General features: G+C 36.7%; 1 protein-coding gene across 1 annotated transcript in view; it reads right to left on the bottom strand.

Moving 5' to 3' along the window:
* LOC114157421 (glucosidase 2 subunit beta-like) overlaps nucleotides 1-19,797 on the bottom strand; it is a 152,861-nt gene that overhangs the window by 119,123 nt on the left and 13,941 nt on the right. The window contains exons 7-8 of the mRNA XM_028038366.1: nucleotides 12,576-12,642; nucleotides 8,934-9,012 (exon numbers count right to left, since the gene is read on the bottom strand). Coding sequence (XP_027894167.1) covers nucleotides 8,934-9,012; nucleotides 12,576-12,642 — 146 coding nt within the window. The remainder of the gene's footprint in view (nucleotides 1-8,933; nucleotides 9,013-12,575; nucleotides 12,643-19,797) is intronic.

The following is a 19,797-nucleotide window of genomic DNA, read 5'->3' as shown; positions in this document are numbered from 1 at the left end:
CTAATGGTCGTCACTGTTGTTATTAAGTGTCACTGGATTTTATGACATCCATTTCATAAACAATGTCAGTCTTAACATTTAAAAAAATCTAATATTACTGCAGGACATGTTTTAGTTCAAGCATCAACACTGAGGCATTCACAATGTTTACTTTTTTGGCAGGCTGTGTTTCACCCAGCCTGACTTCTTCATAATTGGACCAGTAGCCTACATATAAAATTCTATCCATACTATTGTTAGGTATCAGACAGGTGTGTAAGAGTGACTTTTTGTTCCACTAACTACTCGAATAACCCAATGAGCAGAGGAGCAATGGTAAATGGCAGATCTACTGTAGCTTGGCAATGAAGGAGTCTAAGGGAAGCCTGATAAATGTTTGGGTGAGCCTGATTTTTTTTTTCTTGCAGAAATCAGCCCTGTATCCACCTGGAGGCTCGTATGGATTCACTTTGTTAAATCCAGGTACTGACTATTTTTTTGGCCAGGCAATGTAATAATCTTTCAAGTTACTGTAAGTGAGGAAAGAGAAGACTCAAACTCACATATACCCATTACAGCTAAAAATAAATAAAAAACAACCCCAACACTGTTAAACAGTAATCATATACAGGCCCAGGAATCTCCTGAGAGCCCACATTTAATCTTAGAATCACTGCAGGCTTATGAAACCAGCCATCCAACCAGCTGTATAAAAACAGTCTCATAAATATATCTCGCAAGCGAAGGAGAATTTTTCCTAACAAGAGAGATGTTTCTGTTTTTGTGAGTGTGTGTGAGGCAGAAAAGCAGCACCAGAGGCCCAGCCCGTGACAAAACAAAGAGATTAAATGACCTGTGAATGTGACTTTCCATTTTCTATTACAGCAACTTGAGCTTAACTTAGAAGGCTGCTGCCCCCCTCTGGTGGCTAATAAGACATCAACACACTGTGTACAACAACACCCTGCCTCACATTTCTAAAGGCAAACCTTCCTGTCTGCAGTTCAGATAAAGTCTAGGAGAAATGTGCTCTTTTGACACACATTGCCAAAAAAAAACAGAATGCAAACATGTCAGGGCCCCCTATGAGGTGAGATTTCAGCTCAAGAAAGAGCCAAATGTCAACCAGCTCAGACAGATGGTGCACAGAGCTGGTCAGCAGAGGCCAACATTGGTCAGCAGTGACGAGGAGAGGGAGGGCAACGCAGTTTTTGTTTTTGTGCAGAACGCTTGATGTTGACGGGAGCATCAGGAGAGAGTTGTTGCCCAGGTGGGAAGGTAAAATCATGTCAGGCTTGTTTGTGTGGCAGGTGCTCTGGGACTCTGTGGGTTGCTGTCGAGCTGTCGCTGTGACAGAGGAATGTCAAGAGTGGATAAACAGCTTAAAGAGGGCTTTTGATATCAGATAAGAACAGAATGCGCTGCCTGTTTTTGTTATCCATATTTTGGTTTTCACGTAGTTTTTGACCTTCCACAGAATAAAGTATTTTCATGAAATAGAACAGATTTCCCTCTGCAATCTTCCTGCATGAGGGGATGAGGGGATGGACGGATGGATGATAAAAAATATTCGCATTGGAAGATTTATAATACTTTTAATATATTCAGATCAGTTGATTAATTATATCTCATATGAGTTCTTGTGATTATACCCTTGAATCTAACTAAAATAGTAGCTATTAGGGATGGGCAATATAGACTTTATCATGATATTTTGTAAAATTTATCGTGACAATTATACCAACTAACCAACCTTCGCACGGTAACTGCATTTAATGCAATTTTTTAATTAATTGATTTTTTTTATGCTATCATGAAACCAACAGTGGGTTTCTAAAAAATACAATCCTGTCAAAACATATAGCTTTTTGATTTTCAAAATTTACAACAATAATTGTAAGTTATTGTTGTCACAACAAATAAAAATTTTCATCATGAGAAGTCTTTATTAATACCGGTAATTATAAATAGTATGAAAAATGTTGATAATACCTGTTAGATTCAAATAAGATTTATTTCACTTCAGATACAGAACGTAAACAAATGTCTCATTTTCACACAGCAGTACAGTTTGGTGTGATTTTGTCTGTTTCCATGGTAAAAGCAGTCCATATATTCATATAACAGACGCAAAATGCATCATTTCTGGGTCCACGTTTATTGTGGACTAGATAATGGAGTTACAATCCTCACACAACACAGTCCAGTGACAGAGGGACAGAAAAACGTCCCAGGTTGCGACAATCATATTACTACAATATGATATGACATACAGTATGATGCAATGCAAGAACACATTTTCAAAGATCAATAAACTTTAAATTCTAGTGAATATATAATACGACAACATGAAGACATTTTGAATATCCAAAATAAACAAAGACACAGAAAGTCTCTCCAAACAAAATTGTCCTTCAAAAAAAGGACCATTGTGAAAAACTGAAGTCTCATCATTGAGTTTTTGGTAGAAAGAGAAAGAGAAAAACAATAAATCATGCAAATAGAACTTACTGAGGTTGTTTTAACTTATCATGCTATTAATTGATTTATTGCTTATTGCAACAGGCGTAGGTAGAGGGGGGTAATAATTGACTCATAGTCGGCACAAAATGTTCCAGAACATTTGGCTCTATTTTTACCCAAAGAGGTTGTGTACAAAAACACCAAAAACAAAAGCATGAAATGGAGGAGAGGCAAAACAACCATCTCCCCTTTAAGTTGTATAGCCTTTACCTTCATCTAAGCAATATCATTACTGAAAAAAGCCTGAAGTACAGTGTAGTTCTTAAAGATGTAAACAAAAACAGTCAGGTATGAAATTATCTAATGGCAAAGGGTCCAAAATGATTACCGTCCTTTGATGAAAATACCATAGTTAAAATCTAAAACTAGCAGTATTTTTTTAGGGTGCACCTTCTTTTATGCTTAAAATGAAATACCGCAAACATGCAGGAAAATGTTGCATAGCCAATGTGGGTATTTAGGTACCATTTTTGCATAATAAATCCAGTAAATCGTTGTGAAATTATTCAAACTGGAGGGCTCAGATTTAAAATGATTTCCATTAACCAAGAATTTTCTTTCTGATAGAAAATAAAACATTTTCAAATGCAATCCGTGAAAAAAAAAAAAGATAATTTCTGGGGAGGAAAAAGAGATAACTTATTTTTTTAATGATGTATTTATTTAAATATCATGTTGAAAACTCTTTCTCTGTAATTAAAGGAATAATCTTCTTGTTTTCATTAGAGCAATAATACCAGTCTTACAATTGCCAATCATCTTTCTGCAATGTCTTTGCGAGGATCTCTTCCAACCTCAATAACCCTAATCTTTGGCCTCCACAAATCAGACTGAAGTTTGGACTCTTTGAAAAACTGAATGGTTACCTAAATCTGACAGTAATTTGGCCTGAATCATTTGGGGCTTCACTTTAGAGTAGGAAAAATACAAAAAAAACATCAACTCCACATTTGGTCATAAAATAAAATGTGTGCAATTTTTTTTTAAAAACTCATTTTTATGAGCAGTTTGAAATTCAGCTTTATTGTCAATTTGTTTACGCACTATTGCCTCGCGGCTAAAATAAAACTCCAGTATCATAATTTTTTATCTTTAAGCTATTCTGACATATAATTGAGCACCTAAAATATAGCCTCTATTTTAAAATTTTGAAGCATGACAAATGTCTTCACCTAGACTGTTAGCTGTTGCAGAGAAATCCCTTCCTTACACCTACAGGATTTCTTTTTGTTCTGCACACTCGCAAAAAGTGAAATTCCCTTACCTCTTCCCTTGTCTCATCAACGTGAAATAGTGCATGAACACCACAGTTGGCTTTTCTTTTTTTACATGGAGGATTACTCTGGTTCTCCAGTTCAAATGGAAAACATGCAATATTCTCAGACTGTGTCTAGTAGAATGAGTAGAGGGCTTTAAAGGTATGTGAGCAGGTAGAAAGATGGATAAGTGATATACGCCTCGGCACAAAACGTGTATAGGCTGAGAGAAAGCAATTTCCTGCTGTCAGAGACGTTGCTGCGGCTCGAGTTGAGTCACACATCGACGGTTCTATGAAGGTATTGTCCCATTAATAAAGGCAAAATAAAGAAAAGCTAAAAGTTCAGTCTGTGCAAAACTTTAAGTTTCATTACTAAAATTACATCTCTCCTTTCCCTTCTTTCGCTATTTGGCTTCTGTACCATTTATTGTCTGAACTAAAGTATCCCTACCTTAGCAGGGGTTTCTACAGTAATGAAAGGCTATAACATAATGTTGGAACACAGAGGGAGAGCCGATTCAAAATACCCCTTTTCCCTTCTGAGCGTCGAGCTTCCCTTTGATCATCAAATTGTTCTCCTGAAAATCCTTCTTGAATTATCTGGGCCACTGAAGTGGAAAGTGAATTTTCTGGCGAGGCCAAAGCTTCTTATAGAGGAAGGGGAAAAGAAGCAGGAAAACTAATAAAAAAAAGATGTGAAAATTTAACAAATTGAATCAGAGAACAAAAAAAGCAAAGAAAAAGAATATGATCACCACTTGTATGTGCAAAAGAGGAAAGTTTATCAAGCTCTTTATTCTGCACAACTGAACATTAATAACGCCTTTCATTTCAGAAAAAAGCCCACAGGAGAAAAAATATCACAGAGTCCGTGTTTCCTCCTTGTTGGCTTTATTGCTCAACTTAGGGATTACACACGTTTTTGGTATTTTACTTCAGCACAGCCAAATAAATGTAACGTTAATAAAGGCTCAAAAAAAAAAAAAAGCAAGGCCATTCCCTTGGACGTGAACGGTGGAGCAAAGCTTTGCCCCTTTCCAAATGTTTTATAAAATCTTATTTAGCTGTGATTGGGAGGTTATTGGGCTTTTCTGTTCAAGATTTAATCACAATCTCAAACATTAGCAGCAACCATTCTACAGGTCAGCGCTGGCGAACCTGCAGCTCTCAAGTCGCATCCTGCTCTTTGACGGCTCCTGTGTGGCTCTTTTTTTAAATTGGTGTTTAGAAAAGTTGATACTGTGACAATACTGAACTGTCTCTGTTTGAAGAAAGCCCTGGAATCTGGAACAAACTTCCGGAAAACTGCAAAACAGCTGAAACACTGACTTACTCAAAACCTACCTGCTTTTGCTATTGAAACATAATAAATGACACAGTAATAAACATTCTGATGTGTAATAATGCCACTAGACAAAATTTTGTGCTTCAATTGTTGACTGTGTTTTATGACTTTGTAGTTTTTTTTTGTATGTATAAATATTAATAAATATAAAGAGGAGAAATTAACATTTCTACCTAAATGGGAAGAATATTTTTTTACAGAAAAAATGGGAGATTAGATTTCATTGTTTCACTCGAAGCATCATTTCACCACTATCCATCCAAACACGCACAAAGGCTCAACAATTCGTAAGCATATAATGAACTGCTTTACCTTACGATTATGAATTGTAATCATTCATAATCATGAGTAATTATAAATGATAATCATGCATGTGTGCAGCTAATAGCTGAAACTTATTTTAAGACTGACCACTCACCAGTCTCACAAATGTTCACCTTCTATAAATGTATCTGTATTGAATTCAGAATATCAGCAAGCAAAAATAAAATGCTAACTGAACAATCAGTAAAATGTGAAAATATACAGTACTTTAATAGCTTTGGAAAGAGTACTTGCTTTTCTGCTTTTAAATAAAGATAAAATTTTAGTCGGGGGTTTTTACTTACTCTATTCTTTGCTTAATTTCAAGAACAACACAGATTTCAAAACACAATTTTGCATCAGGCAACACTTGTTTGTACAGTAAACTTTGCAAACTAACCAGTACCTCTAATAGTTGGTACATGTTGGACACACCAAAGCATGCCCCTTGTTTTAAGAGACAATTGCTGAAGACGACCAGGCCTTATTCTCTGAGCATTGCCAAAACAGTTAAAAATTAACTTCCTCTAAAGATACGATCCCCGTAGGCCCCAACTTTGATTATAGGGTCTGACACACTGAGCCCCTCGTCAGTTTTAATGTAAATTGCTTGTTTAATGGCAGCCTGTTTAATTTGCCCAGCTTGATTACAGTTTGCTGTGGTTGCAGTTAAGCACGCATTTTCATATTCATGAATCTTTATACCAATTCATCCTCTTCAGATGCAGCTGAATTCACTGAGAATGTCTTCCCATTTACCAGGAACATTTAACACAGACAGATTTTTCTCATCTGTGAGACTTTCATGCAGGTCAGAGCTCTGAAGCTTCTCTGTTTTGTGGTCTTGTGTGCATGTGTCCCCATGAATGTTGTAATTTATAAAAGAAAAGGAAAAGAAGAGGAAGTTTGGGCTGCTTTGTTTACACGCAGACATCTTGTTATGTGCTGCCTCGTAAATCGGGGGATCAACAAGTCTTAAGTGAAACAGACAGACATATTCCCGCACAAAAACAGCTTGAGGAAAAAAATAAAACATTTTTTTTTTTAAATCACCACTGGGAAGCCGTGCTCGTCCTGTTCAGAATTGAAATGAGTGTGAAGGAAAACCACTTGTACAAGTGGAGACAACACTCAAAATGGAGTCACCAGACATAAAGTTTGCTAAAATAAAAATACATTAAAAAATAATAATAATAATAATAATACATGTCATACATATAGAGCTTGCAATTTTCCCTCACTTTAAAAACCTTCCTGGAGCTCTAAAAATGACCAGGTAAACAAATCCACCACTAAAGCTACATTTTCTACAACCACTTCTAATCCTTCATCAAGGCTGCTGGATAATCATGCTATTAGAGAATCAGTTCTGAATCATACTTGTTTTTTTTTTTTTGGTGTTTTTTCTAAAAATAAGGACAAACTGTATTTTAAAAGTGAGCAGACAGATAAAACCTCTATCCATGTTTGTTTACCAAATGCTGCTTTTAATAGGCTTTGGGTTAATTCTACCCTTTGCCACTTTCTACCCATGAGTTATAAAAGTTAGATATAAAAGTATATAAAAGTTAGAAACCAGATATTTGACTTCTAAGGTCATTTAGGATAACTAAAATTTCTTGTTTGCCAAATCTTAGAATAATGAGATATTTTTACCATCTTTAACTTTGGAAGTCCACCAACTTTTCATTATTGTTGGGTTGAATTGTCTGTTAAAATGTATGATATGGTTCAAAGACTTTGGGTTTCCTTCCACAAGGTTCATACAACAGTTTGCTGGAGTACCGGCCCATTCCTCCTGACAGAACGAAGTCAGATTTGTAGGCTGCTTTACTCTCTCTCACACACCTTTTTAGCCCAGTTCATATATTTCCTGTGAGATCAGGGAATTGTGATTGCCACTCCAAAACATTGACTTTGTTTGGTTACTGGTATCACCACTTGTTAGGAATTGTTGATAATGTAAGATGAAACATAATGTTCATTCTTCATTATGTTATTTATATCATAGCAACCGCACATGATCGAGCCCACACCAAAACAAAGTTAGTAACGAAAACAAGTTATTTTCATGGTTGAGACGGTGTTCTCCTTTTTGCAAGTTTCCAACTTTTTCCTTCAAATATAACAGTAGCCATCATGGTCAAACACACACATTTCAGTTTCATCAGTCTTCAGCACATATCTCCAAAAATGAAGGTATTTTTCCTTGCCAAGATGCTATTTTTCTAATGTAAATACACGACACATTTCACTGTTGACAATGACACTCGAATGGCATTCAGCAGCATCTTAAATGTCTTTTGCTTTTGTTCTAGTGCCTATTAACAATTTTCACACCAAAGCACATTATTTTCTGGAACACAGTTCCTGTCACGTATCATGACCAGACATTTCCATGCTGTTTGTACTGGCCTATAATTGCTGGAAGAGTTGAATGCGGCACCTTCAGCTACCTCAAAGTTGTGCCGATGCATTAACCAGACTAGCAGAGGTCAACAATTCTCCTCTGGATATTTTCCCTATCTTCATTTGATAATGTCACAAAAGGAAGCTGTCTGCTAAAGTTCTTCCTCTCTTTAATTCTGACAGAAAGCAACCTGTCAGATGTTACAAACATTACTGGCTTTCCCAAACTGTTGGAAGGCATAATGTTATTTTCTGTAAACCTACGACTTCGAAGAAGGTAATAAAAAATCTGCAACATTAATTAGGTAGTTAGGAAATGCAAAGTTTTATCATTACTAACAGACCTAAAACAAGAAAAGTTTATTATGATTTAATACCTGATTTAAGACCTTAATTGCCAAAAAGGACTTCTCTATATTTGTGTCATATTGTAATAGGCTCCCTAATTCATAGAGGCTGTCTTGCGCTTGAAATTGCCTCAAGTCATTGTTTATGCTTTTTGTAAATTTAATTTACATCTGGTTGGTAAATATATTGAAATAAAAGTATTTTCATTTTAAAGACAAATATATTTTTATTGGAAAATATAAGAAATCACTAGCTAATTTAATCAAAAGTAAATAAATAAATCACCATCAGTGCCAGCTCTTGCTTATATAATATCATCATTAAAATAAGTAAAGCCTTGCAGACTCAAGTGCTGTATGCTTGGAGACAAATCAGTGGCAATAGGGAAGACTCTATAAATACTTAGAAATATTGTTATTTACTTCGGTTTCATTGCTGCCTTACTGTTTCTCACTGGGTTTGAATGGTAACGGATACTTATTTTCTTTGTAACCAGCACAAAAATGACTTAAATGTTGTATAAACGGCAGTGGATAATGATTAAGAATACCTACAAAGTTCATTTTGTCATCAAAAATGTCTAAAGGTGGCGGAAGGAGGGCGGGAGCTTTCAAATAAAATTTAAATTCGCAAGAAAATAAAAAGAAAAGAAAGAACGTGCAACCTAAATTTAAAACAACCTACGGGAAGTTTAATTTAACCATGAAGTGAAGCCTCCATGAAAACCCTTGAAGAAAACTGTGTTATTGAATTTTAAAAATAGCTCACCAGTGCTTCATCCTCGGAGAGAACCCTCGTCTCATCATGGACAAGCACCACTTTAGCCTTGACTTCATCCAACGATATACTGAGGGGTTTAAAAATGCATCGTATTAGTATTCCATCGGACAGTTTGGTTGATTTCATCAATATGTGTTGAACATTCCTAGGTACTAGTCAGTTGTACTGAAAAAATAGCTTGTTTCAATAGGATTCCACTTAAAGATATTAACCTTGTTTCAATCTAGAGATTTAAAATAGAAACAAACACACTATGCTACAAAAAGAAGACCTGTCCTCACTTTTAAACTGCAGAACCAGAGTTGGCAATTAACTAAGGGTAGATTAACACTTAAAAATACAAATTTCTTAAAAGTTCAATTAACCTATTTACAGCTAATATCGAGAATGCTGCACTCTTCATACCTTTGTCCTGATTTCACAATACAATGCACTACACTGTAAAGTTACACAGACATGTATGCCAACTCTTTTTCCCACGACACTAAACTCTTGTCATTAACCATTTTTCCATGCTTGTGTCTTCCTTCCAGAGGTTACAGCCAAACTGCCCCCTCTGAGCTCAGATAATGACTGCATAGCCAGAATCAATCCCCGGAGCGCGTCAACTAAGGCAGGCAAACATACAAAGCGAATAGTCTGCTCAGCCTACAGAAGATCAATGCTCAGGGTGAGTGCTGGAGAGAAACAATGCCTTTCACCATTGTGAGAATGGCACACAGGCTGCAGAACAACGGCTCTGTAAATCCTGTGTGAAGTAAATTGGCTTTTGGCTCGAATCACGCAGGGCATTTGCACGTATATATAGACCACTGCAGCATAAAAGCAGGTGTTTTGTGATGTGCACCCCTTTAGGAGGCTTCTCTATGAAAGTCAGTAATGAATATTATGGAGCTCGCAGATGCAGGCAGTGATAAATCCATGCAGAGGGGGAGAGGATAAAAAGCACATCCTGTTCGTGGGCCTTTGGGAGGCTCCATCATGGTTCATTTCCTGAAGCAGTTGGTAGACTCTATTTATAGGCCAGCATACTAGTACCAGTTAATCCTGCACTGGGCTGCCAACTGCCTGCCAGCTGGCACAGTGGGCTGTGCCTGTGTGTGCTGCATGGAAAGGTTTTGGGATGAAACGATTGTAAGGCCTACATTCGTGACCAACGAGTCTTTACCCCTCATTTAGGGATTTTACATCTCAGTTGGTTTTGAGACTAAAATTTCCAGAGTTCTCCGCCATATTAGGTCAGTTTAAAAAGATAAACATAAAGAAAGGAGAGACAGTGAAATGAATAAACTGACAGAATCGTGGATGTACAAATGGCAAGAGGGATGACATAACCTTTAGATGATGGGTTAGGGCAAAGTGTTGATATTCAAGACATGTTTGAACTATATTTTCCGCATGCCTTTTCAAACCTGAAAAAAAGTACAACATTCTCATACATTTCTAAAACAGTCCAGGATGCATAGACTCCTTGGCAAAATGGTGAAGTGGTTTAAAAGGATATATATATCTATATAGATCTATATCGATATAGATATATATATATATGTATTTTTTATATTTTTTTTAAGTAAGGTTCTGTGGAGATGTTATAAGTCGGAACCCAATACTTGTAGAAAAGTTCTTTCATAACAAACTTTTAATTATTACTGTCAAGGACAGAGCAGCGTAGTGACTTTCTACTCATGACGTTTTCACAAATCCGACTTCATAACTTGTGAACTATCTTTTTAGGAAGTTTTCAGATGGGCCATTTAAAACAACCTGATCACGATTCGAATGAAATATTTATTCAGTGTTAATTTATATCAAAATGCATTATTGATTCTAATGAGGATGTTTTGCAGAAATTTCTTAATGCGATTTAAAATGTGTTCAAAACTTTATGAAAATCAATGGCTGCGGTCTTTGTCATGAGGCGATTATTGGTGAGTAAATGGACACAAAATGAGATTAGTTCACAGTATAAATGAGAGAATAATTATCTGTGAATCTGCATTAAACATAATTAGCAATTCCAATGAAGCAGATTAAGAAATGAGGAACGTTTAGTTAAGTGTCATCGGGGACAAAGCCAGACAAATAACTTTTCTTTTTGTACAACATAAAAAGCATGCAGCACGCATGCTAATCGAGGAAGCAAATTGCCTGGCAACTGCAAGCATTAGGTATAATTTGTGACATTGCATTTATCAGAGAAGAAACTAAATGAGAGTTGACACTTTGAGTTGGAGAGACGTACAAGACCTAAGCAGTAGCGCAGTGGATAAAAACACAATCTCTGCCTTATTCAGATCAACATCAATACATGTAGTGCATAATGATGGCCAGTTCACAAAGTCCACCAACTGACAGCTTGGTAATGTGTCTGCTTAAACACAGCTCAGAGAGAGACTCAAGAATTCAGACAGAGGGAGATTGAGTGGATAAAGGGGTTCTGAGCTGTGAACAGTGGCCAGAGAGGCAGAATAACATCCAACTGCAAGAATGCACAAACAGGCATAGGAATTGCTGCATGAGGAGATTGTTTTTGCATGCATATGTTTTATAGCACACTTGGTTTACTATTCCAAGTCTTTCCGTTGGAGTAAGCACTATTATTTTATTATTTTTTTACATGCATGTTCTGGAAAAGTGAGGGATATAAGGGTCTGGACTGTTGTAAAGAAAAACGGTGTAGAGGACAGTCGAGGTAAATTTTAAAAAGGCCTTTGAGTTCTTTTAGGTCAGCAATGGGTTTGGTGTTGGTTTGGCTTTGGTACTCTCACATGGATACCATTTTGGCCCAGTAACTTTCTTGCTGTGAAATCATGAACACTGATTGTAACTAAATAAATTGATGTCTGCAATGCTTTACTTGTAGCTCCTGGTTCTTTTGTGACCCTTCTGGATGAGTGACAAGTGATTAATGAGCTTTTAGTGTAATTTTGGTCGGCCGGCCACTCTTAGGAAGTTTCTCACCGGTGTTCTAATGTAAGAAAGCCCTAGATATGGAGATGTGACAGTTTCTAGACTAATCCTTCACAATAACCTTGCTTCTCATTAATTTTTAAATGTATTTAGATTGCATTGCTTTTTGAGATCTTTTAGCCAACCTCACGTTGTCACATAGGTTTGTCCATCTAAGTGACTTATTATTATGCGACTCTATAGGTCAGATAGTAACTAAAACTGTTAAATTTACTCTACTGAACATAAGTTCAAACACATTTAATTCATAATTTAACAAGACATGCACCGTTTAAAAAAAAATAAAATTTGCTAGCCATGTCATAAAGATGCAAGTAAAACTATAAGGGAAAAAAAAAAGTTTTTTTATAGCTTGAAAAGTAAAAACTATCCCAACTGGATTTTAGTGAAACATAAAAATTGATTTGTATGAAACAGGTTTCTGTCCAGGTAGTTAATAGGATATATTATAGCATACTGTCTAATTTATTTAATCAACACAAAAAGTAGGATGTGCAAGATACATAGAGTTCAAAACGATAAAGATTTAATAGAAGAAGATTACAGTTCCTCAGAGATGGCTGGTGGATGATAGACTTGGCAAAGAGCAGCCGCCCTACATCAAATTTGTTTCCAGGCTTTAAAAACCTTTGGACTCTCTTTGATTAGCATATAACTCACCTGCCATCTTTATTGCTGTCCAGTAGTTGGAAAAGGTGAGATACGGTGCTATTCTGATGCCTAAAACCTGCAAAAGAAAATTATATATTAGAGGCTTTACACAGCTGATAATATTTAAGAAACAACTTTTTATTATTTCTAACCACCAATTGCTGATAATTGTATTTATCAGTCCCAATAAAAACCTTGAAGCGTGAACCTAAAAGGAAAAAAAAGAAGTGAACTAAAAAGTATGAGCAGCAAGGGTAGAGAGAGGGAAAAAAATCAGGCAATGAGTCAGTCATGCTGTGCAGGAACATTTGCTTTCCCTGTAGGAAAAAAAAAAGCGCGTCAGAGTCCAGAATGCAATCAGGAGGCTTTGTGCTGCAACGGCTGCTATGACAGTGATTTCCCTCTTCTCCTCCGTTCACATTCACAGGCAAATGAAAAGGAGAAGCAAAAAGAAACTTCCTGAACCCTCTTATCCGCAAAGCATGTGACCCCAGCCGATTCAGTTTTGTGAATCGCACTCACTGGAGAGGAAGGCGAGGAGGAAGTTCTCTGGCGTTTGGTGCTGAGCATCTCCAGAATCATTTACAGAACAGAAAAGGTAAAAGGGGCAAACTGATTGGCCCCTACGTCTGGGGAAAAGCACTTTACATAATGCTAATTGCACATCCGCGGCAATTACCTTTCCGTACTAATTACGGAAAAGCTAATTGTGAAATTAGCATTTCTTTTTCTCACCGTGTACAGAGCAAAGAGCTTATGCAGAGTGTGTGCAAAAAGAAAATAAAAAATCAAATAAAAAATTAAAGAGTTACAACAAGTTTCATGAATCTCCGGCCAAACCAACATTGATGAGGCAACTTACTGTTTTTTTTTTTTTATTTGACAGAAAAACTATTCCACCCATTTGTTACAAGCAGGATTAGTTTGATATTTTTAATTTAAAAAAAAGTCCGTTCATCCAAAATGGCACAGCAAGAGATCATGTTTCTCCAATTTTATCTTAGTTGTTCCCGGCTGAACCTAGGAAACTGTTTTCTTTCTCCCCAAATGATCAAATACAACTTCAAGATCTTTCAGTTAACAGCCTCTTCGCTTCAGTTTCACTCATAAAAAATGACATCTGGCCCAGTATTACTGTGGTTAGCAGTGTCACTTTCCTGGGGGGTCTATTTGCTGAGCCGTTGCTGCCAGTAGCTACATGTTCTCTCTTTAAAGATCAGTGGTGTCCGAACTTCTGCCAAGATTACTAAGTTAAAAGTAACCAGGAGCCATGCTTTTATATGTATGTATATATATATATATATATATATATATATATATTTATGTATATATATATATATATATTTTACAGTTAAAAGCACAAACCATCTTAGTGTGAATTATTTTTAGTTTATATAGTCAGAAGTAAATGAAATATGAGATATTTCAGTAAAGCAAAGTATAAAAGAACAAACTATTATAAATTTCAAAAAAATGGACTCATACAGCAATAAAAAAAAAGCTGTAGCGTTTCTTGGGTAATTCTTTTTTCCATGTTGTTGTTTTTAGTCCATCTCCCGCAGTAAAAACAAGAACTTTCTTCGAAAACCAGTGCTGAATTGATGCAAAGCTGTGTCTAATTCTGTTTTTGAGTAAAATGTGGCAGGGTGATTGTGGTCCTTCATCCAGTCTCTTTCCTGGATCAAACTTCAGAAAGAAAATATTGTTGTCACTAATTATAAGCAGCATACTGACTTTCATCAACTTGATTGTACTAAGGGATGAAAAGGTTCTCTGTTTGGCTTTGTTTTGGTTCTAGAAGAGAAACAGACATTGTGTTACAACAAGGATCAAACTTTAAAATTCAATTGATGTTAATTATATATTTCTGTCCATATAAGAGTTTTGATTTCCGTAATAAGAGAACTTATTTTACATTTGTTGTAAACCAGTGAACCAATTCCCCATTTTTGTCTGGTGCAGACGCCCCTTCTCCTTTGTAAGATCATATTCAACTTATAGTTACCGTAGATTGTGTTTTGTTATCTTGAAACTATCTCTATAGTTACACTCTTATTAGCGTGGGCTGCTGGAGGACATTTGGGCCAATTGTCCTTACAGTTCTTCTTTTTCCAATTATTCTCCATTTAAACATTATCTCCAGTTATTGCTGCAAAAAACTTTGTTATCTCTTAGGTTTTTTATCTCCACAGAACCTCCACTGGGTCCAGCGTTTCTGTATTAAGCAGGTCAACTTCATGGAAAAGGGCCTCAGTTGAGCTATTGCTGCCATCTGCTATGTTAACCTCTTTTTTTTTTTATCCCAAAGATTTTACTACTAGCTCAGTGCTTATCAGCTTAGTTGTGTTTCTCTTCTGGACAAAAAAACCCTAAGTGTTACTGCTGGTATTAAGTCTGTGCAATAGAGTTGGGGATGTGTGCTTTATAATCAATTTGTATCTGGATTAACTGCCTGTGATCCAGTGCAATACATGACCATAAAACACTGACGTCATATAATTTGACACATATAATTTCACCATTCAATCTCCAATTATCTGGGCTTCTTTACAGAGAACATCTTACGTATAGCATCGTATGTTCAACTGATTTTGATTCAAGCTTAATGTACTTTGGAGTAAATAGCATAGAACATAATTGGTTGGGAATTGGACTGAATTTTAAGGCTATTTTTAAATTAATTGGATTCTACATAAATGAACACAATTTGGACCTGCGGCACCTCAGGTGACATGTGTTGTCATTTTGCTTGATATCAATTAACCTAGCTAAAATGAGTTGACAAATCTAGGATGGGATTTAGAGAAATCACTTTAAAAGATGTAAGATTTTGCAGAACATCTTGACCTGAAACAATATGGCTCTTCAGTTTCTGCAACTCTAATCATGAGTCTATTAAACAGGTAAAAGGGAAAAACTACACTTGATAATATTATCCCTCAACACATACAGCATCTGCAAGATTAGTGGCCCGTTCTTTATTTGAATTGCTCTCCATTTGCAACCTAACGCTCGATATTTTCAACCCGTGCTCCGGTAGCCGCCTCGTAAAAAAATGAAGGGAGCGAGATGGTCTCATTCCTCTAACTGCAAAGTTGTGGCTACGAAAAACAACTTTAAGGAGGATAGATGAAGAAGTGGGGGAGAGGAGTGTAGCGGAAAACAAGAATGATGGAGAAGCATCTGGTGGAGGAGGGGGCAGATGAAAGGTAAGAGGATGATAGGGGAGAAAAGAGGAAAATAAAGAAGAGTTGGAGAGTGGTGTGGGGGGAAAAAAGAGGAGGAGGCAGTTGAAGACATTGGGATCTTTAGGCCAATGGCACATATATAGGAGACTATGTTTACTAATGGACACCATCAGTCATCCACCCATGTTGCCCTGGTGATATCGGAGCACTCTCGTAAAATAAGAGAGACACATCGAGAACAGAGAAAATGGAACATATCAGCGGGAGTCTGCAGATCTATGGCTAGCCTACAGACAATGTTATCCACTCAGAGCTTTTTTTGTCATTGTAGGCTCTGCGCTCCCAGGCAAAGAAAACACACATTTTGCTGTCTTTTATACACTGGAAGCAATATTTGAGAGAGGAAAATTACATCTTTCTATGGAAAAAAGGCAAAGAAATGGAAACAGATCAAAAGGCTGCATGTTCTGTTCTGAGCTTTTTACTTTACTGAAAACAGGAGACGACATAAGCAAGAAGAAGCCTGAAAATGAGTGTTTCAACTTAAATGTCATGTCTGGCATTGAGGGGCTTACCGCAGGAGGATGACTCAGGCCGTACATCTTATTCACAGTGGGAAAATAAGACTGTTACAAATAAACAACCAAGCAATTTGAAATTTCTTAAACAGTTTTTCATGATTGTGTTTAACCAATATGCAATATTAGAATGGCATGATGCCGATAATATTGCACTAACATTGCTAAATACTGTGGTGACAGTATTGGCTGTAAAATTGTTTTTCCTCTCTTTTTGATCTGTGCTTCCTATTCTGTGATGTCGTCCTTTGGTTCTGGTGTAAACATCTCCTGCCATGACAAATATCTAGTCCAACTGGTTGAATATTACATTAGCATGTAAAATGTAAGTTCATAACACTTGAAATACATTGTTGGAGTGCAGCCAACAATTACCAAACCTATCCGTTGGATATAAATTTTGCACAGACTGATATTGCAATCATGACATACTTGTGACATATTGTGCAGCTGCTTTCAGAACACTTTCCGGACTGAGGGAATCCAGATACTTTGGTTATCGTCTGTTCTTCAATTTGTTTGGATCAGGATAGAATGTGTTGCTTTTCCAGATGTTCTAGGCGTCTTTATATTGACAAAATGTTTCTATGCAAGTCCTTTTTAATACTAAAGATCTGTCAGTAATCAGGCCTGGGTGTGGCTAGTAAACCTGAAGTCAGCTGTTCAAAAAATGTGGCTGACCCCACTTTATTTTTGATTGAGCAAAAACAAGAAATCTGTAAGATGGCAAATAAATCAAATGTGTTTCTTTACAAACGCACTTAAGTTCCAAAAATACAACCATTTAAAAATGAAAAAATGAAACACTGCAAATACATGATTGTTTTGCAGGCTCTAAATGCCTGTACTGCATGCAATGAAAAAGGTTAGATTGCTGTTCTGTCAGCTCAAATACCCCCAGCTCTCCATTGTTCTATTTTTTCCAATGTACCGCACACATCACGCTGCAAGAAACTAATTTTCTTCGAGGGTACAAATAACCTGGTCCTTTCAAACATCTCAATAACTGCACATGAAGCCCTGGAGAGAAGTCTGATCGACAGCAGCAGTGAAACCACAGAGGTTTAGCTCTACTTGCACTCTCAGCTGCTTGTTCGTCTGGCTTTTCATTCCCATTTTGACGCAGGCTATTACGGTCATAAAGAGAGAGACAACACGTTCACGGAACAATCCGTGTTCTGACATTCCTGTATAGAACCGTAGGTGTATTTGCAGGCAACTGTTATGTATGGGCTGTATAGAAAGTGCTGTGTGACAAAAAGACAAATGAGATATAGAGTTGAGCTTTTTTGCAACTTTGCAAGACAGAAAGAGGTTTGTGTAGCTCTACGAGTGATCCAGTATAATTAAAACTTGCGATAACTTTCTTCTCTTTACAGTAATAAAGCTACTCGTAAAAGTTGCCTTGTGCTATTGCGATGCATATTTTCTTCTTAGTTGGCTCCAAAAAGATGCTCAGGGACATGTAATTTTTTTCAAATTACAGAAAAAAAACAACATCACGAGTGTTGTAAATTTAAAAGCTTACTTTATCTGCACTCTCTACTAGAAAGAAAGTATGCATTATAGAATAGGCAGTAAAGAGCTTTTGTTTAACTACAGGCAGAATGATACTAACCCACGGATTAAAGGTTAGAGTAATATGCATGGTTTAATCTTGAGGGGAATAAATGTTTTCACTGGCTAAAACTTGCTCTTCTCTTCCTACCAGCTATTAACATTAATGTCTGATTCGGAGTAGTGTTTGCTCTTTGCGTCGATCTATGTTCTAATTGAAATGTAAGTTTAAAGGCAAAAATCTGTTGCACTCTTAGTTACTACACTGTTTATGAACAGATTATTTATATTTGGGATATAACAAAATATTTGACTCACAAAAAGATACGACACACAGTTTTGCATTCTCAAGAACAAGAATATCACTTGCAGTATTACTGGGAAAACTTTGATTTCTTTCATATAGAGAACAAATGCCTCATTTCCAGTTGGCACTACGGCACCGGTTGTACACTATTTTATGGAATGGCATAATCCTCCGTCACTTGATGTTACTTTTTCTTTTAATCTCTTCCTTTCACAGTCACATCTGATTTAATGCTGCCTGTTTTTATCAGTCATTAATGAACATTTACAGCTGAGTAGCTTGCAAAATTATACCAAGTAATTTTCTAAAACAAAAAAAACACAAGTCTGAACTGCTAATCCTCACCTCTCAAATAGTCGTATAGTTTAAATTTGGCAGCTCATGAACTGAATGTAAATAAAAGAATAAAACTGACCAACCTGGTGCTTAGGCAACCATCATCCTTGTAAATATAAATATGACTGAGGATATGGGAAAAATATACAGCACTATGACTGACAGTGCCTATATTAGCTTATATGACACCAGATCCAAAAATAGCACCAAAACTTTAGTTAAAGGAGATCTGGACTGGAAAAGCATCGGTATCTGCAGATATTTCATTCAGATTTTGGAGTCTTGATGATAAATGAATAAAAATAAACTCGAGCATTTCCAGTAGAAAGACATTTGACATTAGAAATCTCTGTTAATCCTCCAGACGGATGGGCAACTCGAACAAGACAAGCCATCTCTAGCACAGAAATTAAAACTGATGCCTGTTACACCCTGAAGATGAGCTGTAATGGAAGTAAAGGATGACAGACTCAGGAACGATGTGTTGGGGGAGGTCTGTCATGGTCAGGAAAGGTCAGCCTGCACAGTGGGAAGCATGATGGATGTGTGCTGCCCAAAGGAACCGACAATATAATGAGCATGCTTTGCACTCAAAACTTCTTTAGATCAGAAAATAAGCTGCCAATAGAGCATGACAGAGATTTCCAATCTATTCTATTTTTCCCTGAAGGTTTTCTGACATGCTGAAATGAAAACAGAAGGATACAGGATTGTTCTCCAATTTATGTTAAAAAGTCCATGCTCTAAATGGTACAAGTATGAATCTTGTGTATTTCTGTCTCTGACATCTAAAAATTGGAGACTGAATGCATCCTCTGTCCACATTTAATGAATGTAAATCTTTCATTTCATGAGATGATAGAACCCAGTTCCTATCCTCACAACTTTCTGTACCAACACATGCACAAGTCAGAGCGTCGCTTAAATGCCAAGCCAGCTTGTGCTTGCAGCGATAAGGGATTTTTCCTGTGACTCATATGCAACGTCTCTCTGAAGGTTTGAGGTATGTAAAAAGGAGAGCAGAGGGAATACAGTTTGCAGCTGCTCAGCAATCTTTCTCCAAGTCAATTAATTTCCACTGCAGAGGAATCTGCACTTAACCTTTCCATTTCTTTTCCCCCTCTGATGTTGAACAACCTGAGCCGAGCTGCTCAGCCTATTTACTGTTGCTCCAGTAAGGCTGAGCAGACACGAAATGGAAGCTGCCCTGTAGCCAAAACGACGGCCCAACTGTGTAAACTGGAACAACTCTGCGAAATGAGCAA

Source organism: Xiphophorus couchianus, chromosome 14, assembly GCF_001444195.1.
Source record: "Xiphophorus couchianus chromosome 14, X_couchianus-1.0, whole genome shotgun sequence".
Classification (NCBI taxonomy): domain Eukaryota; kingdom Metazoa; phylum Chordata; class Actinopteri; order Cyprinodontiformes; family Poeciliidae; genus Xiphophorus; species Xiphophorus couchianus.
Note: the sequence above shows the minus strand (reverse complement) of the source record. Positions and strands in the feature narration are given on the sequence as shown.